This window comes from Phascolarctos cinereus, unplaced genomic scaffold (assembly GCF_003287225.1).
Source record: "Phascolarctos cinereus isolate Bilbo 61053 unplaced genomic scaffold, phaCin_HiC Scaffold_5;HRSCAF=322, whole genome shotgun sequence".
Classification (NCBI taxonomy): domain Eukaryota; kingdom Metazoa; phylum Chordata; class Mammalia; order Diprotodontia; family Phascolarctidae; genus Phascolarctos; species Phascolarctos cinereus.
The window spans coordinates 440745113-440771220 of NW_027555958.1; the positions used below are offsets into that span (position 1 = coordinate 440745113).

General features: G+C 39.0%; 1 protein-coding gene across 1 annotated transcript in view; it reads right to left on the reverse strand.

Moving 5' to 3' along the window:
• Positions 1-10105: 10105 nt before the first annotated feature.
• The window catches only part of GTF2B (general transcription factor IIB), a 37276-nt gene continuing 21273 nt past the window's right edge, over positions 10106-26108 (reverse strand). The window contains exons 3-7 of the mRNA XM_020988765.2: positions 19220-19353; positions 14834-14980; positions 14568-14697; positions 13047-13328; positions 10106-10619 (exon numbers count right to left, since the gene is read on the reverse strand). Coding sequence (XP_020844424.1) covers positions 10486-10619; positions 13047-13328; positions 14568-14697; positions 14834-14980; positions 19220-19353 — 827 coding nt within the window. The 3' untranslated portion in view covers positions 10106-10485. The remainder of the gene's footprint in view (positions 10620-13046; positions 13329-14567; positions 14698-14833; positions 14981-19219; positions 19354-26108) is intronic.

The window sequence follows — 26108 nt, forward strand, 5'->3', positions numbered from 1 at the left end:
CAGCAATGCCCTAGAAGCCAGCAGTAGACCTTGGAGACAACTGAATCACCAGTAGTGGCTTCCAGAGCTCTCAGTTCACAGAACGTAAGGTAGGGGGAGGGGTCAAACAACTGGTCAGAAGGAGATTACAGGGGTCCCTTTGCTGGCACTGGGGGCAGGACTCAGTTGCATTGCATACATAGTTTTAGGTCACTGACCTGGGTCACAATCCCAGAGTGAGGAGTACTAGCATACCAGAGCTAGTGGCTGCAGGAGAGCAGGGGCCCTCGTCACAATTTAAGGCAGAAAAGAGTGCTTGTGGTTGCTCACAGATCAGAGCACAGCACAGGAGAGTAGTAAACACATCTCTGCTTAGATCATGCCACCCTGGAAGAACTGAAAACTTACACACAACCAGAAATAGCTCCGAAAACAGCTACACAAAAATCTGAAGCTTGGGACAGTGCTCTCTCCAGGAGCAGAGACCAACTTTAACATAAAATTAAAAGTCAAGTGAAAAAATAAGAAAAAAAAAATATGACCATAGGAAGTTCTACGGTAACAGGGAAAATCAAAACACAAACTCAAAAGAAGATAACAAAGTCAAAACTGCTATATCAACAGCCTCAAAGGAAAATGTGAATTAGTCTCAGGCCCAAAAACAAATTCCTGGAAGAGCTCAAAAAGGATTTTTTAAAAATTAAATAAGATAGGTAGAGGAAAAATGGGGAAAAGAAATGAGAGTGATACAAGAAAATCATGAAAAAAAGTCAACAGTTTGCAAAGGAGGCATAAAAAATACTGAAGAAAATAAAGCCTTAAAAACTAGAATAGGCCAAATGGAAAAAGATGTACAAAAATTAACTGAAGAAAAGAACTTAAAAAGTAGAATTTGCCAAATGGAAAAGGAGGTACAAAAGCTCACCAAAGAAAATAATTCCTTAAAAATTAGAATGGGGTAAGTAAAAGCTAATGACTCCATGAGACATGAAGAAACAATAAAACAATCAAAAGGATGAAAAAAAAAACAAAATAGAAGAAAATGTGAAATTTCTCATTAGGAAAACAACTGACCTAGAAAATAGAAAGAGAGAAAGAAAGAAAGAAAGAAAGAAAGAAAGAAAGAAAGAAAGAAAAGAAAGAAGAAAGAAAGAAAGAAAGAAAGAAAGAAAGAAAGAAAGAAAGAAAGAAAGAAAGGAAAGAAAAGAAAAAAGATCAAGATAGTTTAAAAGTTATTGAACTACCTGAAAGTCATGATCAAAAAAAGAGCCTAGGCATCATTTTTCAAGAAATTATCAAGGAAAACTGCTCTGATCTTCTGGAACCAGAGGGTAAAATATAAATTGAAAGAAAGAGTCTACTGATCACCTCCTGAAAGAGATCACAAAACAAAAGCTTCTAGGAATATTATAGCCAAATCCCAGAGCAGCAAGCAGCCAGAAAGAAACAATTAAAATATCATGGAGCCATAATCAAAATAACACAATATTGACAGCTTCTACATTAAAGGGCTGGAGAGCTTAGAATATGATACTCCAGAGGCCAAAGGGGCTAGGATTATGATCACAAATCACTTACCCAACAAAACCAAGGTGGGGGGCAGAACAGGAAGAGGAGAGAATTTAACTGTTTTCAAATACTTGAAACCCAGTCATGTGAAAGAAGAATTAGACTTATTCTTCTAGGCCCCAGAAGACAAAATTAGGAACAATGGGTAGAAATTGCAAAAATGTAGATTTAGGCTCTATGAAAGGAAGAACTTCCTAACAATCAGAATTAGCCCAAAGTGGAAGCAGCTCCCATGAAATGTTTCTCCCTCGTTGGAAGTCTTTAAGAAAAAAATGGATCACCACTTCTCAGTGATGTTGTAACAGAGAATACTACATATGGTATTATGTACAGAGTCTTTTTCTTTTTTTCCTTTTATCTATTTTTTTTTTGGTGAGGCAATCGGGGTTAAGTGACTTGCCTAGGGTAACGCTGCCAGTGAATATCATGCATCTGAGGCCAAATTTGAACTCAGCTTCTCCTACTTCAGGGCTGGTGCTCTATCCACTGCACCACCTAGCTGCCCTTCCTTTTATCTATTTTTAACATTAATTTTTTTTATTTCCAAATTCTCTCTCCTGCCCCTCCTCCATCCATTGAGAAGGCAAGAACTATGTCAATTATACGTGTGAAGTCATGCAAACACATTTCCATATTAGCCATGTTGCAAAAAAATAAAATAAAAAGCAAGAAACCAAGAAAGTGAAAAAATATGCTTCAATCTGTATTCAGACTTAATCAGTGCTTGGGAGGCAAATAGTATTATTCACCATGAGTCCTTTGGAATTGTCACGGATCATTGTATAAATCTGAGTAGTTGAGTCTTTCACAGTTGATCATTGTACAATATTGCTGTTGCTATGTACAATCTTTTTCCTGGTTCTTCTCACTTCACTTTGCATCAGTTAAGTCTTCCCAGGTTTTTCTGAAACAACCCAACTTGTCATTTCTTATAGCACAATAGGATATGGAGTCTTTTTTTGCAGTATGGATTGGACTAAATGACTGCTGAGAAGCATTCTAAAAGTCTACCACACTTGTTGAATGGGATGGCTAAAAATATTAACCCATAGCTAAGCACAGATCCCTGGGGCACTTCACCGGGGACCTAATGCCAAGTTGATACTGCCCAGATCAACATCATTCTTTGAGTCTAAAAATTCAGACAGATCTGAATTCATCTAGTTGCACCTGTGTCTAAACTCACATTTTTCCATCTTGTCCGCAAAAAAAGCATAAGAAACTGACTCTATTTCAGTAAAGGAAATGACAATTTCCCTGATCTATTAGTTTAATAACTGTCAAAAAGGAAATGAGATTACTCTTGGTGTATGTTCCCTCTGAAGCCATGCTGACTCTTTGTAATCACTATTTTCCTTTCTGGATTGTTCATTAACCATCTCTTTAACAATATAGTCCAGCATTTTCACAGGAGTCAAAACCAAGTTTACTGATCTAGTCAGCAAAACCCTTATAGTTATTTGGTTCTAACTATCCGTCCCCTTCTGGGCATCTTAGCCTTTCTTAGAGATATAACTCCTCTATCTCACTGACTCCTCCTTTATCCTGCTCTTTAAAGTAGGTGGTTTCCAAGGTTCTTCTGTCCCAAGGCAATTCTTCCATGGGCTCCAAATACCACATTTCTGTAGATGACTCCCAAATCTCTTTAGTATTGATTCCTTTGTCCCTTCGGAGCTCTAGACCCACAGGACATCGCTACTTGGATGTCCTAACAGCAATTCAAACCAAACATGTCCAAAGTGGAATTCACCTTTTCCCCCAAAACCTTCTTCATTTCCTTGTAAACACCATTTCCCCCCCAGTGGGATCATCTAGTCCCATGTTTGAAATTATCTTTGTATTATATTAATAACCAATTATTAAATTAAGATCAAGTTTTTTCTCCTCTGTTTCTTCATTGAGGCCCAGCTCCCAATGGAAGGTCAGCCTCTGAAGGACATGGCTGACTGAAATTACCCCTAACCCTCGGAGAACATGTTCTTCTATCTTGGGCCAGACCCCACTCAATTAGAAGACCTTACTTACTGTTTAGAGTGTAAACAGAAACCAGTCTGGATTAATTCTTATCCGGAGGAAAAGAGGCCCTGTCCTTATAATCCTTCCATTAGAGTTTAGGGTGACCCAGCTCATGAAGGAGAAAACCAACCAAAGTTGGTCTGGATGGTGATGGATTCCTCTGCCCAGATTGCTGGAGACAGCTGAGTCTCACGATCGAGCCACATTCTCAACAGGAGGAGCTGAAGACTTCTAGCCCACCTCCTCATTAAACGTCTACCAATCAGGATTGAGTTTCAGTTGTCAAGGGAAACTCCTTTCCAGGATTATTTAAAGCTTTCAGGCTCTCCATGTCTTTGGTTATTGAAAGAAACCACTGACCATCAATTTATTATTAGCTGGCCTAATTGATAAAATATTAATTACCCAGAAACTCTGTCTCTTGGGTTTCTTCTTCGACATATGTTCAAAATAATAGCTTACATTTATATATGTATTATTAAGGTTTGTAAAGTGCTTTACAAATATATCATTTTATCACAACCACCACTGGGGATAAGTGCTATTATTATCTCCATTTTACAGTTGAAGAAATGGAGGCAGAAGCAAAATGACTTGCCCAGAGTCACAGCCCTGGTAGTATCTGAGGCCTTATTTGAACTCAGATCTTACTGATACCAGTACCCACTATGCCCCCTAGCAACCTCTAAAATGTTGCTGTTGTTTTCTTATTCTTTTTCTCCCCTCTCCCTTCCCATACAATTTCCTACTTCTCACCTCTCTACTCATTCCATGGTCCAGACACGCTGGGGTCTTCTTACTTTTTCTTACACATGATATTTCATCTCCCATATCTTGCCCCTATGCCTAGAATGGGTGTTATTTGACCTTTGCCTCTTCCTGGTTTCCTAACAACTCAACTTCAAGCACCACCTTCATGAAGGTGGCATTAAGCCTTTCCTGGTACTCCCACATTACTAGTGCTTTTCTCCCCCCAATATTATCTTGGAACTACTTTATAACTATTTTTGTGCATGTCATCCACCCTCCACCCCAACCTTCATTATAACACAAGCTTAAGAGCAGGCACAGGGCCTGGCCTGGCATTTATGGGCTAGGCCCCCAATAAATACTTGTTGATCAATTCTCCACACAATGAACCCCAAATTCCCAACCCCCTGGACTATTAACAGCCTCCTACCTTGCCTCCCCCTCCCTGCTCATCACCTCTAACTTTCAAACCATCCTCTTCACTGCTTCTGTTTTTGTGGCTTCCTTTAGCCTAAGGAAATTACATTTCTTTGCCTGAAATTTAAGGCTCTCTCAAGGTCTCGCTCTACCCAACATTCGCCCATAATCTCTATGCCAAACTGCATTATTTGTAGAAGTCCTCAAACTCTTCCAAGGTAGGCAGGTACTTTTCCACCCTCACTTTTGTGTATGACTAAGTGCTCTTGATTCTACCCCCTCTAGGCTGTTGCTTCCTTAATTTTTTAATTTTTCACTTGGTACCTTCCCTCTCTGCTTATAAACTTGCTCAGGTCTCCCTAGCCTAAAAGCTTGTCGTTATCATCCTACCAGTCTCCTCCCTTGAACCGTGTGTATATTTCTTCTTCCTCACACCGTAAATCCTTGCAATCAGGCTTCTGGTCTTACGTGCTATTGAAATCCCTCACCTGACAATGAAACACTGAATTGACCCATCTTCTTAGTAATCTCCCCTCAACTCCAACTTTGACCTTGCTGAGAAACTGAATTGCCAACTCTCCTCCATGCCAGCCCCTTTGACAAAACTATCTCCTTAGCTTGTGACATTAGACTGCTTATTACGCTTCACGTACTTCCAACTCCTTTTCATTTTTTCTCCTTTTAAATGGTTCTATATCCTCAGTTCTCTTTTAGTGATCTGATTGCATCAATCACTACCTCTTATGAAGATGCTATGCAACTCTTTAGCTATGCCTCTTCTAAGCTGCTTTTCTCACCATTCACTCTAATTTATGATATCCCAAAGATCTAGCTTTCCTTCTAAAACCAGGGTTGGATTAGACATCCCCAAAGGCCCTTTGCTGCTCTAAAATTATCGTTCTACCCCTCCCCCCACTTATACCTAGCACTTCCCTAACAAGCATCCTAATGGTGCCGTGCAAATTGAGCTTATTCTCCAAATGCATCCTTTCCTCTTACACTTCCAACCACGATAACCTGCTCCACTGATCAAAATCCTATGCATTTTTAAACATCTTATTTAATATTTTATTTTTCCCAATTACATGTAAAAACAGTTGTAATTCTTTTTTTCAAATTTTGAGTTCCAAAATCTTTCCTCCCCCCCCATTGAGAAGGCAAGCAATTTAACATAGGTTATACACATGTAGTCACGCAAAATACATGTCCATGTAAATCATTCTGTGAAAGAAAACAGACCCAAGAAACCTGAAGAAAAAGAAAGTAAAGTATCTTTGATGTGATTTCAGGATCTTCCAGTTCTTTCTCTGGACATGGACAGCACCTTTCATTATATGTCTTACAGAACTGTCTTGGATCATTGTATTGCTGAAAATAGATAAGTTATTCATACTAGATCATCATACAATATTGCTGTTACTGTGTACAATGTTCTCCTGGTTCTATTTATTTCACTTTGCATCAGTTCATGTAAGTCTTTCCATGTTTTTCTGAGAGTATCCTTGTACATCACTTCTTAAAGCACAATAGTATTTAATCACAATCATCTACCACTTGATCAACCATTCCCCAACTGATGGACATCCCCTCAATTTCCAATTCTTTGCCACGACTAAAAGAGCTGCTATAAATATTTTTGTACCCGTAGGTCCTTTTCCTTTTTGTTTTTAATCTCTTTGTGATACAGACCTAGTAGTAGTATTGAATGGTTTACAGCCCTCCAAGCATAGTTCTGAAGTGCCCTCCAGAATGGCTGAATTTAGTTTACAACTTCACCAACAGTACATATGTGTTTTAATTTTCCCACATCCCCTCCAATACTTGTCATCTTCCTTTTCTGTCATATTAGCCAATCTGACAGGTGTGAGGTAGTAGCTCAGTTGTTTTAATTTGCATTTCTCTCATCAATAGTGATTTAGAGCATTTTTTTATATGACTATAAATAGCTTTCATTACTTTGTCTGAAAACTGCCTGTTCATATCCTTTGACTACATATCAATTAAGGAATGGCTCTTATTTCTATAAATTTGACTCCATTTTCTATATATTTGAGAAATGAAGTCTTTATCAGAGGAACTCAATGTAAATTTTTTTTCAGAGTAATAATTAGCAACTATGTGTTTCCCTCCATCCTATTTTCCCCATTTATTCTACTTTTTCTTTCCTTTTACCCTGATCATTCTCAAAAGTGTTTTGCTTCTGCCTTTTACCTCCCACAAACTTCCCTCCCTTCTATCACCTCCTCCCTCAACCCCCCTGCCCTATCCCCTTCCCTTCCTACTTTCCTGTATGGTAAGATAGATTTCTACACCCAACTGAGTGTGTGTATTATTCCCTCTTTGAGCCAATTACAATGAGGATAAGATTCATGTGCTCCCCTCTCTGCTTCCCCCATTTTCCTGTCCACTGTAAAATCTTTCAGAACTTTCATGCCAGATAATTTATCCCATTCTATCTCTCCCTTTCCTCTTCTCCCAGTGCATTCTCCTTTCTCATCTCTTATTTTTTTCAAGATAATCATACCATCACATTCAACTCACACTTCTGCTTTCTATGTATAATCCTAACTGCCCTGAAAATGAGAAAGTTTTTAGGAGTTATAAATATTATTTTCCATGTTATCAAATAAATCTCTTACGACTTCTCTTTCCTGTTTACCTTTTTATGCTTCTTTTGCATCTTGTATCTGAAAGCCAAATTTTCTATTCAGCTCTTTTTTATCACGAATGCTTGAAAGTCCTGTTTCATTGAACATCCATTTTTTTCTCCTAAAGGATTATACTGTTTTGCTAGATAGGCAACTCTTGGTTGTAATCCTGCCATTTGGAATATCATATTCTAAGCCCTCCAATCCTTTAATGTAGAAGCCTCTGAATCTTGCATTATCCTGACTGTGGCTCCATGATATCTGAATTGTTTCTTTCTGGCTGCTTGAAGTATTTCCTCCTTGATCTGGGAGGTCTGAAATTTGGCTATAATATTCCTGGGAATTTTCATTTTGGGATCTCTTTCAGGAGGTGATCAGTAGATTCTTTTGATTTCTATTTTACCCTCAGGTTCCGAAAGATCAGAACAATTTTCATTGATAATTTCTTGAAAGACAATGTCTAGGATCTTTTTTTGGTCATGACTTCCAGGTAGTCCAATAATTCTTAGGTTATCTCTCCTGAATCTATTTTCCAGGTCAATTGTTTTTTCACTGAGATATTTCACATTTCTATTTTTTCATTCTTTTGATTTTGTTTCTTGATATCTCATAAAGTAATTACCTTCCACTTGCCCAATTCTAACTTTTAAGGAATTATTTTCTTCAGTGAGTTTTTGTACCTTTTTTTCCATTTGGCCAATTCGGTTTTTCAAGTTCTGCTCTTCAGTGAATTTTTGTTCCTCTTTTTCCAATTGGCCTAGTTTGTTTTTTAAGGTGTTATTTTCTTCAGTACTTTCTGTGCCTCCTTTACCAAACTCTTCATTTTTTTATGATTTTCTTGCATCACTCTTATTTCTCTTCCCAATTTTTCCTCTATATCTCTTATTTGATTTTTAAAACCCTTTTTCAGCTCTTCTAAGGCCTCAGACCAATTCATAATTTTCTTTGAGGCTTTGGATACAAGAATTTTGACTTTGTTGTCTTCTTCTGAGTGTGTGTTTTGATCTTGCCATCACAGTAACTCTCTATGGTCAGAATTTTTTTTTCTGTTGTTTGCTCATTTTCCAGCCTATTTCTTGACTTTCAACTCTATGCTAAAGTGTGGCTTTGCTTCCCAAGTGGAGGGGGCAGCATCCCAAGCTTTAGGTTTTTTGTGCAGCTGTTTTCAGAAGTAATTCTGGCAACCTGTAAGTTTTTGGCTCTTCGAAGGTGGTACGATCCAGGAAGAGATGTGTTTACTACTCTCTTGCACTGTGCACTGGTTTGTGAGTGACCATAAGCACTCTTTTCAACTCTGGAACTGTGACCAGGGTCCCTGTTCCCCTGTGACCCCAAGCTCTGCTGGGTTAGTGCTCCTCCTTGCCCTGTGACTAAGACCCAGGACTGAAACCCAGATCCAAGTACACATCCTTGGTCCCAGCAAATGGATCCTGTAAATCTCCTTCTGACCTGTTGCCTGATCCCCTTACCATCTGCGGGCTAAGAGGTCTGGAAACTGCCATTGCTGCCACTCGGTCCCTCTGAGCCTTGCTCCTGGTTTGGGCAGCTTGTGCTGGGCTGGGGCTCCTCTCTCACCCTGGTGCAACAGACCTCTTTCGCCAACTTTCTAAGTTGTCTTGGTCCAGAAAATAGTTTCACTCTGTCTTTTTGTGGATTTTGCTTCTCTAGAATTTGTTTAGAGTCATTATTTAAAGGTATTTGGAGGAGTCTGGGGGAGAGCTCATGCGAATCCCTGCCTTTACTCTGCCATCTTGGCTCTGCCTCCCTCAATTCTACGCATTTCTAAAGACCCTGGCTGTGTTAACTACTTCATGGAGCATTTCTGGAACATCCCAGCTAGAATTAATACCACTTCTATACTCCAATAGCATTTGTACCATCACGACCCTTCATGACCTGTCCTATCTTCATTAGATACAGATTTGTGTACTTGTCACCTATCCTACAGAGCTATAAACTCCAAGGGAAGGGACAGTCTCATATTTTGGTACTCCTACAAATACTCAAAAATTTTCAACTCACATATAAGGACAAACAGCACAGAACAGCTAGGATTCTTTTTCAATTAATACTTATCGTTGCAGTGTTGTGGTAGTAATTAATACAACATTGAGAACTTAAAAACCTTAGCACTATTAAGTACAGCTATATTGTTTCCCTGATAGTTGAGTCTTTGGTGTCAATTTTGCACATCTCTGACCACTTCGTATCTTCATGCATTGTTCTTTGCAAATCCATGGGTAACAAGAAAGTGGTGTCAAAAGTCAGGGTTAGAACTTCATACAGAATTCTAATCGACCAAGCTTGGCTCCAGAGTACAGTTGGGGAAAAGCTCCCCACTGGCACAAAAGTGAGGGGGTGTGATGAGACAGAACATTGGGGATGCTGTGCTGGCAGATTCGCTGAACTGCTCCTCTTATTTTTTGTGGTGGGGAGAAGGTAGAGATATTTGAAAATGAAAGTCACATTAAGAACAAAAGAAATCCATAAAAATAAGATGAGGAAAAAACCTTAACAACAGAGCATTGTCACTTTCTTTTCTGAGTAATGAAACCAAATGTTCAGGACAATTTTGGCTTTGTTCACATTCCAGGAACAGATTATCTGCTGTACTTAGGATCTCCTCCTCCTATCGTGTATCTTCATTAATTGGCCATAAATAAAGTCTTTGGCTTTGTCTGTGTGCCATGCTAGATAGGAAAACAATTGTCAAGATTATGAAATGATCCTGTTTCAGACTCACTTTATTATTCACAATGAAATACATAATTTGTGGAACAAGTTATTTTTGGAAAACAATTTATTCAGAATTACATAATTTCAAATATCTTCCAAAATACAATTTACTAGAATGCTACAAAAGAAATGAAATACAATAAGAAATTAATCTTAACTGCCATTAAATATTTACTTTCACTAATATATACATACAAAATGCCACACAATTATTTTGCTTAGCCTTGGAATGTGCATTATGTTCCATACTGCTGCATCTTCCCGTTTGTTTCTCCAACCTCATGTTAGGAAGGCTCAATTTCAGCAATTTATATAGTTCTTACAATGGGCAAGTTCAATGTTCATGAAAGCTTAAAATACATGTAGCAATTTACAGTTGGGGGAGTTTGTCCACGGGTGTATCAAATTTGAAGTCTGCAGGAAACAGGTCTGGGGCTCGAGGATAGATGAGTCTGTAAGACTGCCTGATTGTAACATCAGCAACTCCAGCAATATCTCCAATTTCTATGAGGCCCAAAACAAACAAACAAACAAGTTACAGGCTACACAGTTTTTCTTTTCCCACATTTATGTTACAACGTGTTCGTATCAGAAAGAAATAGAAAGGTAATTTTTCAGGAAGTTGATAAGAGTTGAGCTCTTGCTTCAGGCAGTGTTTACAATGACTGAGCACCACTTAAAAACCTAGTCTGATAAGACACAAGTGTACCTCTTTATGGCACAGTGAGTCTCCAAAGAGCTGTGTCCTGGGGAAATGACATTTTTATAAACCATATTTTGTAAGCTCTCTGAAATCACCGGTCACTTAGACTGCTTTGCCAGTCTATCAACTACACACTCTGGCCTCCTCTTCTTTCCTTTTAAAATACTGATGCTACAAGTTAACCAGTTCAGCTTCACACTGTCCTCCACACGTGAGATGCCTTTAATCCCTTTTCACCCTCTGCCTCTGAGCAGGACCCATGTGTGCTGGACAAAGTTACCCAGCTGCGCTGACAGGACCACACACCAAACGTGTGCTCCTGCTGCTGCTCACCAGTCGCCACCACACTTCCCACAGTATCTACTGTAAATTTACAGGGTCGCTTCTCATTCTCTGCCAAGAGCACAGAGGCCACTGAGCTCCCACCTCCTCATCACCTCCCAGCCTCCTGATCCCATTCCCTCCACCCTGCCCCTTTGATCATTCTCTCCCTTTTCTAATCCTCCATGCCTCATGTCTTTTAAACACCGGTTCCTCCTTTCTTGTTGCCTACAAACAGGCTCACATTTGTTCTGAGCTTATTATCCCTTCCCTTGATCCTATCATTCTCTCAAACTATCATCTTATCTCTCTTTTATAGTCAAAGTCCTAGAAGAAAAAATATTATAGCCTTCTCCATGTTCTCATTCCCCATTCACCTTTTTTTCTCCTGAGGATCAAATGAGATTGAAGTACCACACGAACAAGTGGTCCTTATAATACAGTAAATAAGTCATCTACTTTGTAAACATATGGGGCTTGGTATATTGAGTTTTCTTGAAGGAGGGGCAGATCTGAATTCCAAATCATTGAGAAGGTACCTTTTTATACCAATAAAAAAGCTCCCAGTACTGAGGAAACTTTTAAAAAACTCTAATGGCATTCATTTTTATACTACAACAAAATCTCATATACATCAATTAAAAACTTAATGAAGATGTTGGTGAGACTTACATGTTAGGTATTAAAAAGTGCTAAGTATGTTAAAATAGGAAAAAGAATTTGACACTAGAAAGTTCATTACCAGCTTCACATTAAGTCTGAAATTGTAGGGATGTGGTAGTGGAGGAAAAATGGGATGGAGACTAGCACTTGGATTTTTGGAAACTGTTCCCTGTTCTTTTCAAGCACTCCTTTATAATGCAGTTACTTTTATCAGCACAGGCGGGCATAAAGTGGATATTTAAGCTGATAAAACTAAAATTAAGACATACAGGGAGACTTCAATCTCATGACAGCAAGTTTGAGCTATGTACCAAGATACACAAGCTTAGCCACACAAACAAAAAACCACCCACCCACTCTCTTCAATAACCAACCACTCTTCAAAATACAGCAATCCAAATGTCCCCAAGAATGTAAGGCTGAGTGCTGAACTACTTACACCTAATTATGTTACAGAATGATCACTTCAGTTCATATTAGCATATAAAAGTGTAACTGGAGGTTGCATGAAAAGAGTCATTACATAAACATTCCCTTTTTGGGAAGGGGCTGGCAGCTGCTGTGACAGTACAGGGACAGGGGTCTTCCTGACTCTCAGGCCTAACTCTCTGTTGCTCCCTTATGAGACACACAGATAAAACCAAGTAATGGCCTTTTCCTTTTATACACTATAAGTGATAATCACCAGAAGTGTCAGGGTAAGCCATAAATATTTCATGTCATCCTAACCAAGTTTACTTAAAATATAAATAAGAATAATTGAACTCTGATCACACATCACTGCCTCAGGTGGTGAAATCTGTAGTGCTAGCTTTTTCTTTCTTTCTTTCTTTCTTTATTTTTAGGCAATTGGGGTTAAGTGACTTGCCCAGGGTCACATAGCTAGTGCCAAGTGTTTGGTCTGAGGTCACATTTGAACTCAGGTCCTCCTGACTTCAGGGTCGGTGCTCTATCCACTGCACCACCTAGCTGCCCCCCAAGTGCTAGCTTTTTAAAAAGGGAAAAAAACAATGCCAAGGAAGAAGTCAGAAAACAAGAAAGTTTAAAGAGGGAAAGGATCTGAAGAAAACACTGACAGCGGTTTGAACAGTTCACTACCAGAAGAAAAGCAGGACCTGATTTTAGCATCTGGGGAACTCTTGTCTAGTGGCAGGTCATCCACCTAACAGAAGGCTGAACCCATCATCCCACAAAGAACCCACACTGACTCCTTTTGCTCCTGCTGGCACTAACGAAACGCTTACCTTTTTGGGTCCTTTTCTCTGCAGAGGCTTGGGAGGCCATGTAGATGGCTGCAGCAGCCACAGAAATGGGGCTCCTGCCGGGCACCAGGTCCAACTCCACAGCCTTCCGGGCAATGTGTGTGGCTGCCATCTGTACTTGCTTAGGAAGACCAAGGTTGGAACAAAACCGTGACATGAAATCCCCCGTTGTGATCAAATCCACACTGGTTTCTAAAGCCTTCAAAATTAGTTTAAAACACCGGCCTATTTCTTTCTTGGAAATCCGTGATACTGCACATATTTCTGAAGACAGAAACAAGACACACAAGAAGCTTTAGCTATAGCATAATTTACGCCGTATTATTTAAGATTTCTTAGTAAACAAAAGTAGTACTTTTTCCCTTAAAGAGGGAAGTATGAGGCTGTAATAAGAGAATATATTCAAATTCTGCCTGACACTTTGATCATTTAATATTTATCAGAATTTCAAGCTTCCCCATCTATAAAACAGGGACAACTATTTTCAAACTATCTCGGTTATTTTTTTCTTTTTTCTTTTTGGTGAGGCAATTGGGGTTAAGTGACTTGCCCAGGGTCACACAGCTAGTAAGTGTTATGTGTCTGAGGCCAGATTTGAACTCAGGTCCTCCTGACTCCAAGACTGGAGCTCTATCCACTGTGCCACCTAGCTGCCCCTATCTCAGTGTTATTTTGAGGAAAAGCTTTGTGCAAACCTTAAACATTATTAAAACAAGAATTGTTGTTATATCTCCATGGATTGATTTAGGCAATTTTCTGATAAAAACTTAAGTTATTTCAGAAATTCAATAAATAAGCAATTAAAAAATATCAAGCCTTCTCTTGAAGAACTGAACATAAACAGACAATCCTTAACTCCTTCCTTCTCAAGGGGGCAAGAATGGGACAGAGATCCAGTAGCACTTCCTGAAGAATGCAGAAGTTCTCTGATTTAAGGGGAAGGTACACGAGTTATTACTCCACAAGTCCTATCCTACGTCACAGGCTTCAACTATAAGATAATGCCGTCAACTAGTATATCAAAGCATTCTGTTTTGACAAGCATGCTTGGAGTGAAAAAAATTAAGCTAACAAAATATCGAATTAAATAAAGGACAAAATAAAATGGTTGAAAAATCAAGATAAAGGTAGAAACTGGGGGCAGGTAGGTGGCGCAGTGGATAGAGCACCAGCCCTGGAGTCAGGAGGACCTGAGTTCAAATCCTGCCTCAGAAATATAACACTTACTAGCTGTGTGAACCTAGGCAAGTCACTTAACCCCACTGCCTAGCAAAAAAAAAAAAAAGGTAGAAACTGTCTGTAATCAAAGTAACAAAAGAAACTCAAAGATGGCACTCAAGTAGGTCAAACTGCATTGTGAAAAAGACTACCAAAAAATAAGATGTCTGTACAGATATTATTTAAGCTACTGCTGAAAACAGATAATTTACTCGGAACCTGCTTTTAACCAGCATCTATGAAATTAACATTTTTTGGATAATAAATCTAATGATGGTAACATACCTTTAAATGTTCGAGGAACACCCTCTTGTCTACAGGCAATATAGAGACAAGCAGAAGCTATGGCATCATTAGCTCTCCCCTTCAGGCTCTTCTGTTCGTACACTTGCTTGAATAAATTATTTGTTCGATCCTTCAAAGCAAAGAAACTAAGTTTAATTAACTCTAGGCCATTTAATTAGCCACAATATCAAAAATTCATATGCTCATTATATTATGCTAACTAAGTCAATGCCAGCACAGTTTAAGAAAGGTAGACAAGAACTTACAACTATATTTCGAGGGAGGTTGATTCTGTCTGCCATGGTAGTAATTTCTTTGAAAGCATTCATCATTGCACGATCAGAACTGCTCATAGTTCTGCGATTTTGATACTTTGAATTTCCAAATTCGTCAAAGCTTGCTGCTCCTGTACCCTAAAGAATAAGAGTTTGTTTAGAACACAGTTTAAATTTAAATATTTAAAATTTCTTCAATAAGTTTTGGACACAAATTAAAGTAAAACAAAAACATACAATTAAAGATCCATTTCTAGATAGATCTAGGTATGCTGCTAACTTCTTTTAAAATTGCATATACAGAACATAAGGTTCTTCTGAATAAGAACTGTGATTTTAACTAAATGGTATGAACAGCAAAATAATTACAGAATTTCTCTCAATACAATTTTAAAAACAGTATATTTACTTAATTTACGTATTTAATGTCATACTGAATTACCAAAGTATCATTTTATAGCTACAAAAAATAGTAACAAAACTCATCTGGAAGAACAAGAGGTCAAGAATATCAAGGGAAATAATAAGTAAAAAAGTGGTAAAGAAAGAGACAATCTTAGCAGTAGTATACCATCTCAAACTGTTCTACACACCAGCAGTCATTAAAACTATTTGGTAAGGACTGAAAAATTGAGAGGCTGATCAATGGAACAGATCATGTATAAAACAAAAATAAGCAAATGAATACTGTTGGCATAGTACTCAAGAAACCCCCAAATCCCAAATCTTACTTGGGTAAGGTCCACCATTTAACAAAAAGAAGCAGTTTGGCAGAAATGAGGAGTAGACTAATACCTTACACCATATACCAAGATAAGCTCCAAATAGATATATAATTTTAGATATAAAAGATCACACCATAAATCAGAAGTGCAAAGAAGGGAACTGCAACTCTGGCTGGAGAAAGAGTTCATGCCCAAACAAGGGGCACAGAGGATTGTAGAAGATAAAACAGAAGGTTTTTATTATATAAAATAAATAATTGTTTTTACACAAACCCAATATAGTTAAAACTGGGAAGCAGAAAAAAAAAACCCCAAGAACTTTTCATCCAGGTTCTCTATTAAACATCCAAAAGTCAAGCTATACAAGTAACTGAGCGAAATTTATAAGATCAAGAACTGTTCCTAAAACAAATGGATGTGAAAAGGCAGTTTTTAAAGGACAAAATCCAAACTATTAACAGCCATATTTAAAAATGCTCCAAATCGCTAGTAATTAGAGAAATGCAGCTTAAATATCTCTTAGGTGCTACACCTCACACCTATCAGATTGGCAAAGTTGGCAAAAAAAAGAAAAAGAGTGTCAGTAGAGAGGCTTTGAGAAGCCATGCATATTAATGCAAGACCAGCAGAGGATGAGCTGGTCCAGCCATTCCAGAAAGCAACTGGGAACTACATCCCAAAAGTCATTAAAACTATCTAGTAACATAATCAGCCTCTCTTTATATGTATACATGTGTGTCTATGTGTGTATATATATGTTTATGTGTTTATATGGGGGGGGTGTATATGCTCAAAAGATTTTTTAAAAAAATGAGGACCCATAAACACAAAAACATTTATAGCAAAGACCCAGAAAGTCATAGAGAGTTCATCAACTGGGAAATGGTTGAACAAATTATGATATATAAATGCAATGGAATAGTCTTGTGCTGTAAGAAATGATGGAAGGATGATTTAACAGAAACCTGAGAAGACTTGTATGAAATGACATAGAGTGAAGTGAGAAGAATCAGAACAATGTATACAATAATAACAACATGGTTAAAGAAAGAAAAAAAACTTACTTTAGAACTCTGATCAATCTAATGACTGACCATGATGCCAGAAGACCAAAAAGGAATCATGCTACCCTATCCCTCCCAGGTAATTTATGGATTAGAGGTGAAGAATGATGCACAGACAATGGGACAACATGTAGATTTATTTTTCTTGAGTAGCAGTATCTGTTACAAGAGTTTTGTTTCTCTTTTCTTCCCTTCCACCCCCATCACATACCCCACTCCCACTATAGGGAGGATGGAAGGGAGAGAAGGTAGGGATAGAACAGCCAAAAGGAAAAAGAAAAGAAAAAAAAGATCGATTAAGTATTTTTTAAAATCCTTAGAAAAGAACACAAGGAAGTCAGAAAGAATCAAGGACAAGCAGGATGCTTCAAAAGTTAAATGTACAAAGAACTTCAGCTTCATATTCAATTCTCTTCTTCTTGATTTGGTATTCGGAGCGCAAAAAAAATTCTTTTAAAAAAGGTGAATTACTCTATATACCTGATATAGAACATACAAGGCCTCTGGGGACTATTCACTTGCCACTAAGTTTAGATAGCTTGACTATGTTATTTGCAGATTATTGTACCACTTAAATGTTAAGAAGAGTGAATGGATAGAAAATCAAAATCCAAAAATCAAAGAATACACATCTGTACAAGTTCAATCCATCTCAATATACTGAAATAAAATATTGATTCTCCCCCCACAAAAAAACAAGCACATGATCCTATTTCAGAGCAGAATCTTTTCAAACTCTCCAACAATCTGTTATGTAGATTACTCATAAAACAAATATGAATAATCAGTATCTTCTATGAGGTAAATATGGTGTTGACTTTAAAGCCAGTTAAATGCTACAAAAAAAAGAAAATATAGACCAATTTTGCTAATGAATACATACAAAAAATACTAAATAAAATAGCAGTCAACCGAAATATAGCAATACATTGAGAAAATTACTCATCATGACCAAACCCAGTTTATGGTAGGCTGATTCAATATCTGAAAGACTATAATAAATAATGTAAACAAAAAAATCTTCAAAACTACAATTACATAAACCAAATTTTAAAAATTACTTGATAAAATCCAATACAATTTATGATACAAATCCTAAAGAAATGGTCAGAGATAGATTCCCTATCCCCAACACAATTAAAGCCACTTTCTATCTACACAGCAATACCTAGGCATTACACAAATTATCATACATCCCTTGGACCAATCATTCCAACACTGGTGACATATCTTGAAAGTGTTAGCAAAAACAAAACAAAATCTATTCAGAGATTTCTGCAACAGCATCATATGTAATTGCAAACAAAAAACTATCAAAAAAAAAACTTTCCCTCAAACCTAGAAGCAACCAAAATGTCCAACAATAGGGGAATTGATCAAATTGTGGCATGTTCATATAATGTAATACAAGATAAGATTAAATGGACAACTATGAGGAATAAAAAGAAATGTTACTTTTAATACTGAAATGAATTTTAATAGTTACTAAGCAAGTTTAGCTATCTGCACTGATATTAAAAGCTTCTATTTTTTTTAAAACTATGTGAGTTTCCTCACTGTTAGTTAGAAACTATACTTAAGGAATGAAGGGATAGGAAAAAAAAACAACAAAAACAGGGCAACCATCAATACCCTTCTCCTCCCTCTCCCCTAGACCTGACTTAAGGGGAACACGTTTCAAAGTCCTTGTGTCACACCAGCATAAGACACATAGACTATTTCTAGAACAATGATTCCCATATCTTGCTTGTGTGACAAGGTAGGGTGCTTGGCTACATACATTTATTAAGAATACAATGAAGTTTTTAAAATTAACTTTCACACATGCAAATGATGAACACAACTTTGAGGGAGGAAAGAATGTTATGAAATTAAACTACTGATAAAGTGCCAACAACTCCAAGAAGGTTGCGCACTGTTGTGGGAACAGAACATATCAATCAATCAATCACTCCATCCTTGTTTAAATGTCACCTAGAATACTGGGAATTCAAATGTCAAACATGTCATTTATGTATCTGCACAATATTCAAAATCGGTACAGTTTGCTTAATGCAAATACGACTCTATTAAGAAGAGACTGAGTCTTTATAGTATTTCCTTTTTAAAAACCACAATTTATAAAATCTCAAGTGTCCTTCAAAACAACAAAACTAGTTTTTGTCTAATCCTAGTTTTGCACAATTGCTGGCAGTGGCTGCTCTGGGGACCATCCCAACCTCTTTAAGCTCCTGGCTCTACCCTAAAAATAAGACAGCAACGAAAAGGGACACAGTCACCCTGTAACAGAAACACCTTTTGCCCTGGTCTGTACTCATTTAGTTAAGGTGATGTAAACATTACCAGGCAAAAATCACTATGACCCTCCTCAAAGGTTACTCCTTATACTCCATTTCTTCCTTTTTCCATCACACTTCCATTTTTAAGAAAGATAACCAGACCTACATGGGAAAACCCTGTGATGTTAAGCACATCTGATTTAGTTCACACTACTTCTTATGGCTGAAAATGAAATGTTCTAATTTAGTTCTTCCCCCAATGGCAGGTGGAGCACAAAAGAGGACAGTTTTCCTAATGACAGAACATACCTTGCCAATCATCGTAGTCAAGTCTCCATCACTCAAGAGAGGATTCTGAGAGTCTCCAACCCGAGACGGGTCTTTGGTTGCTTTGTCATTGCTGAAAGTTCTCCATTCAGATCCCACGTCTATAACACGATCACCTGAAGAAGCAAAGTTCTAATTTAATCATTAAATTTCAGCTTTCTGAACACCATATAAATATCTAAGTCGGGTTATAATTCTTCACTTTTCTCTATGGATGCAGATATCACCTGAAATGTCAATCTTCCTCTAGGAGCTTGTTTTGAAGTAAGAGATATTATCCCACCTCGAAAAAGACTGTACATGTGCGCGCACGCGCGCACACACACACACACACACATACACACACACGCGTGCGCCAGGACCTAATTAGTACAAACAACAAATTCCCCTGAAGTGTTTAGCACGTATTAAAAGTCTCATTATTCAAAGTTATAATTGTCTTCAGTATTCTTTTTTAAAAAGCAAAAATTAAAGGTGGAGGGGAAAAAGTGGGAAAGAAGAAAGATCTGGAAGTTTAGCTGTGAGATCCTGATTGCTTTTCTGGGCCTAAGCTTCATCTGTTAAACAAGGGAGCTGGACTAAATGAGCCCCTTCATCTCCAAATTCCGTGATAAACTATAATGAAAGATAAGACAAAGGTGACTCGGAAGCAATTACAGTACAATTGTTTTGAGAGGCAGAGAAAATAAAATACACATCAGCGTTAATAGATAAGGCACAAGTCCAGAGAACAGGTTCTCATTTTCTCTTTCACTTTCAGTTAAGTTTTCACAGGAATTTTGTCTCTGGAATGAGATCACTTAAGCAAAATCTTCAACATTCTACATTTGTTGAACAAATGTTCTTTTGGCTTAGTTTATGTGTGCACACGCATGTGCGCGTACACACACACACACACACACACACACACACAATGTGCACACACACATACACAGACACCCCCAACCATTAATTCTTTCTGTCTGACAATCTCATCTTTCTGTACCTTAGTCTGAACTTTCACTCCACCTTATATTGCTTATTATTACTATTATTCATCTTGCCTAATGCCATTAACTGGCTCTGCAAAAAAAAAAAACATTATATGCAGCATTATGGGGAGTTAATGTCATAAAAATGATTCAATACAACCATTTATTAAGTGACTGATCTGTGCAACAGAGTAGGTGATACAAAGATGAAAACCAACAGCCCCTAACTTCCAAAACTTTATCATCTACAAGGAGACAGAACATGCCAATAACTTACAAGAGACAAAGTACAATGTGATCTAACAAGGATGAGGGAGAGAGGGCTTTGGGGGTTGGGTGTGTCAGGGAAAGCTGCAAGGAGGAATTATAACCCCAAGCTGGAATTTCAAGGTAGGGTACTGGAACAGATGGAGGATGAGGGAGACATGTCCGTGATGATGGGATAGTCTCTATGAATACACAGAGGCAGCAGAGTCCTAGATCAGTCTGGGGAATAACCAGGAGTCCAGCCTGCTTGTCAATAGCTGGTAAACCGTTATAAGTGCTTCCTATGGGTCAAGCTGAGGGTACAAAGGTAAATGCCTCTGCTTTCAAGCTCAGTACAAACAAGTAATATACAGAAAAAACAGTAAATAATCAACAGAGGGAAGGCACTGGAATGAAGAAGGGTTGGAGGCAGATATGAGGAGAGACCATTCCAGGCACAGGGGGCAGCCAAGGAAACAGACGGTGTCAGGAGATGGGGTGTCTGTCATGTGTGGAACAGTAAGGAGACCAGTGTCACTGGATCACAGAGGACGTGGGGCAGGGGAGTGGATGGTGTAAGAAGAGTGGAAATGTACAGAAGGGCTTGGTTATCGAAGACTTTGAATGCTACATAGAGGATTCTATATTGCATCCTGGAGTGTATCAGTGGTGTGTGCGTGTATGTAGAGTTAACATGGACAGAACTGCACCTTAGGAAGATCACCGTGACAAACCCACCAGCAGGCTACTGAAAGAGTCCAGATGCGAGATGATTAGGGCCTTTGGGAGAGGTGGGGAGGAAAGAGTGGGAATGGGAGTGTCAGAGAAAGGGATGTACAGGAAACGTGTGGAGAGCTGGGTGGTACAGTGACTAGAGCTCTGGGCCTAGAGTCTGGCAGACCTGACCTCAAATCCTGCCTCAGATACTTACTAGCTGTGTGACCCTGGGCAAGTCACTCAACCTGTTTGCCTCAGTTTCCTTAATCTGTAAAATATGAACAATAATGAGAGAATAACTGTAAACAGTTTAGCACAGTGCCTACCACACAGCCTTCTCTCCACATGAATGTAAAATCAACAGGCTGTGGCAATAGACTGGATAGAAAAATGAGGAGTGCAGAATGACACCCAGGTGGCAACCCAGGGAGCTGGGAAGATGGTGGTGTCTTTGACAGTAACAGAGGTTTGGAAATAGGGAAGGTTTTAGCGGGGGGGGGGAATATATAACACACTGAGTTTAACACGTCTATGGGACGTTCAGTTCCAGCGATCAACAGGCAACTGGAGATGTGACAGCGGAGGTCAGCATAGAGTTTAGGGCTGCATAAGCAGATATGAGAATTATCAGCACAGAGATAACCGAGTCAATGGGAGCTGATGAGATCTCCAAGTGAAAAGGTTTAGAGGAGAAGAGGGTCTAAGACAGGGCCTTGTGGGGTACCTGGATAAAATTCCACAAAGGAGACTGAGAAGAGTGCCACAGAAATCCAGAGAGTATTAGGGAGAAGAGGGTGACTGAGAGTGCCAAAGGTCGCAGAGAGGTCAAGAAGGAAGAGGACTGAGAAAAGGCCATCAGATTTGGCAATTAGAATAACTTCAAAGAGAGTACTTTTGGTTGAATGATGACGCCTAAAGTCAGACAGTAAAAAATTAAGAAAGAGTGAGAGGAAAAGAAGGCGGCACCAACTATCAATGCCAGCAAGGGAGATCTAAGAGAACAGTGGGCAAGGACGGCAAAGACACTGGCACACTTCTAGGCAGCAGAGGAGAAGCCAGTAGACAGGAGGAGACTGAGGATGAGTGAGAGAATGAGAATGACAGAGGGGGCAGTCTGCTGGAGGAAATGGGGAGGAGGGGCTGACCTTGGCCAGGAGAAGGGTCGCCTCTTCGTGTAAGACCCTAGAGGTGAAGGAGGAGACAGCAGCACCTGAGTGACAGAAGAGGAGCATGGAATGACTTTAATTTAGTGTTCATACCACAGCTGCCAGTGTTGATGGAAATGGAGCTATCAAGGAAGGAATGAGCAGATACTACAAGGAAAGTGAAAAAAAGGATATCATGCTGGGCCTGAAAAGGATCCCTGGTGACCTTGGTAAGAACATTTACCATGGTAATCAGGATGGAGCCAAATTGCTGGAGCTTCAGGAACCAGTTGTTAGGTGGAAAGCAAAAAGAAGCAGTGAGTGTACGCTATTTTTTCTTCAAATTTAGCAGTAAAAGAGAGAAGAACTAGCAGAAAATATCTGAAGTAAAGGAAAAGTTTTTAGGATATGGAAAACCTGAATAGGTTTGTAGGCAGGAGACTGGAGATAGTGAGAGATGGGATAACAGATGGGGCAGACAGCCCAGAGGGCACAAATGGAGGAGAGAGCCTAGGTGGATAGATATTACATGTTAGAATTTCCTAAAGGAGTAATTGGTTGAATAGTGTAGACTAACTATTTAATTATAATGATTCTATTAATGTCATCTTGGCAAAAACTTCATTGGTTGAGACATCATGCAACACACACCCATATGCATCTGTATCACTTCCTCTAAAACAATAAGTTTAGATTCCACTCAGACCTTAGCACACTGTCTTTTTATTTGTAGGGACTCAATATTTGTTGAACCTGATGGAATGAACTGCCATGGCCTACCCTAAACTGTTAAGAATCAAATCCCAACAATCCTCAAAGAACTTGAGCTCAGAAGACCCAAAGCACAACAGAAAACCGCTTGCTGGGTGTAAGGAGGCTGACACATTAGCAACGATGACACAGTCACACAAATAATATAAAATTTTTCATCCACAGAGTGTCTGATTGGAAAGGGAGATAGACTGCTCAGGTAGTGAGAAAAGGGACAGAGGAAGCTCTCCACTGCATTGCCTAGGATCATCTACTTTTTTTTTTTTACAGAAGTTTTACAGAAGGAGGCAGACAAAAGTCACAGATAAAGAAAGCATGGAACATTAGTCACTTGTGCTGATGGTAGATGAAAATATGGCTATTTTAGGTATTCAAAAAATTTTTTAAAAAATGAATAAAAAAATCAGCCTCTCCCTGTTCACCTCTCAAGTCTCTCCTCACTCCAGTTAATCCACACCCACATATCAAAGTGATTTTCCTTAAGTGCAAATTTGACTGGGTCACTCCTTTCTCAATCAACCACACTGGGCTCCCTAATGCCTTTAGGACAAACTATAAATCCTGTTTTGCAGCCTGGCTCCCAGCTCTCCTTACAGCTTCCCTCCCTCCCCCTCAGTGACCCAGCCCCCAGCCTGCTCTTAACTTTTGCCATCTCCATGTCTTGGCACTGACAGGCAGTCTCACAGGTGTGGGCATGCTCTGCATCCTGACCTTTGTCTCACAGTCCTTCCCCTTCCTTTAAGATGCAGCTCAGGAACAAAAACGAAACAGTCCCTGCTCTCACAATGTAGTTTACACTTCATTAGCAGAGACAACATACACACATATTCTAAAGTACAAGTTCATTGGGGGAGCCTCATTTAGATAGCAATGTTTTAGCAGAGATTTGAAAGAAATCAGGGATTCTGAGAGGCAAAGATGAGGCACTGAACTGTTATGACTTGTGTGGGGGACAGTAAGTTTGGCTACACCATAGGGTATATAAAGGGAATAATGTATAAAGACTGGAAAGGTATGAACAGTTACCTACTTGCTGGAATGGCATCCACTGACTATCAAAGTAAATACTGTTACACCACTGTTCCAACCAGGACTGAAGAAGTTACAAACATGTGCAAAAGGCCCATGTGATTGTGGAGTGAACTAAAGAGTGCCTACCTAAGGAAATGAAAGTTGTGTGAACATTTAGGAAATTAGAAGATGTGATCAAAGGCAGGTAGATATGTTCACATTTCCCTGTGTGTGTATATGTATGTATAGGTGTGTATGTATGTATATATGCATGTATAGTTATATCCTCCAAATACGTAATTTACCTACACACCTCCTCACTGTGATTGCAAATGTCTGAATAGATAGTGTTCTTCTTCTGGCCCAAGAATAACTTCTGACATATGACAAGCCCTTTTACTGCTTTTGCTGTACCTTAAAGAAAGCAAAATTTTAAAGAAAATCTGGCATGGCATAAATAGAACACTCAGTACTGGGCGGTGATGTAATTTTTCCACACACAGGGAACGACCTAAATGACTCATTCAAGTATCTGTGGTTTGAGTTACAAACCAGTCCCTTGTTAATGATTTTTAAATATACATATAATTGTTCAGGACGTTGCATTTACAAGAACTCAACTAAATTTCCAACACCTAAATCACAAAATGCATTGTGAAGAACCACCAAACCAAGAAGGTAAGTTCATGAGGAAGGGAAACAGACAAAAAAATCACATGGAAGATAACATACAAATCATTTAAAGACTATCTTAGGAAAGCAAACTTTTACGTGTTCCTTCAGAAAAACACTACATATGGATCACAGGATCTTCTCAAAGTTTAACTGGACTGTAACAGAATCCTACCTACCAATGGGTGTGGTGCCTTTTGATGAGGAACAAATCTGTCACTCTGCCAACAAGCACATCACATATGCTTTAAAATTCTAAAAAGAGAAAACTAAGTACCAAGTTTTATCAGTTCACATTCTCAACCACACCTTGATCTTTGGATGTTAATATCTATAAGAAGTGTAAACACCAGTCTTTCCTCTACCCACAGACACTCTAGTACGGGGTACTAGAGAAAAAGACCGGATTTAGAGTCAGTTACTCGGGTTAGCGTCTGGCTCTGCCACTTACTAGTTGTGTAACCTTGGACAAATTTCTTAATTCTTCTAAACTATATTAGCTCCTCCATCTGTAAAATGGGGACAACACTTTATAACGATAAAGCACTGTATACAGGAGTCCTGATATAGGCTAATTTAGGGGGTGGGATACACTGACTCAGTATCACTACTGCTGCAGGTTGCAGAGAATGCCAGCCTTCAAAAGGGTCCTGCCCCCCTCCCCTGTCCTGTTCCCACTCCAATGCTGACTACAGGCCATGCAGGGCAGGTTAAATCCAAGAGCCCCAGTCCATGAGCTGTGCTTCCAGCCCCCTCCCCTCCCCTTCCCCACCAGAGCCATCATCCAGGCGAGTGACTTCTATGGAGAAGTGGCCAACTCTACCCACTCCCACTGATGGACAGGGAGGACAAAGAGCTCCAGGCAGAGCAGGCCTCTGCAGCCGTGACGCATGGAAAAAATCCTTTCCTAGCTGTGCCCAGGCAACTGTCTTTGAAGGTGCCTCAGTCCTCTCCTCTACCATAGGTGTGGCTACTGAAGAACCAAAAACTGAGGTTCTCAATACCAACATCCCTGACATGGTCAAAGACTTCTTCAAACTTACAATTTGTTCATTGAAATGACAATAAATGAAATGCATTATCATCTGCCTGGAGGAGTTGTTCCTCAGGAGAACCACAGACACAGCTAAATTTCCTAAATGTGTCGTCTTTCTCTATCAGCAAGTGATTGCCCAGAGACTAGGGACTGTCTTCCTTTCTACTGGTATTCCAGCACTTTGCACACAGTTAAGAGCTTAATAAATGCTTTTCCATTCATTTAGAAGAGAAGCCTGTCACAGAATCAGAATCTGTGAGCTGAAAGGGACGTCCGTGGCCATTGATTTCAACTCTGCACAA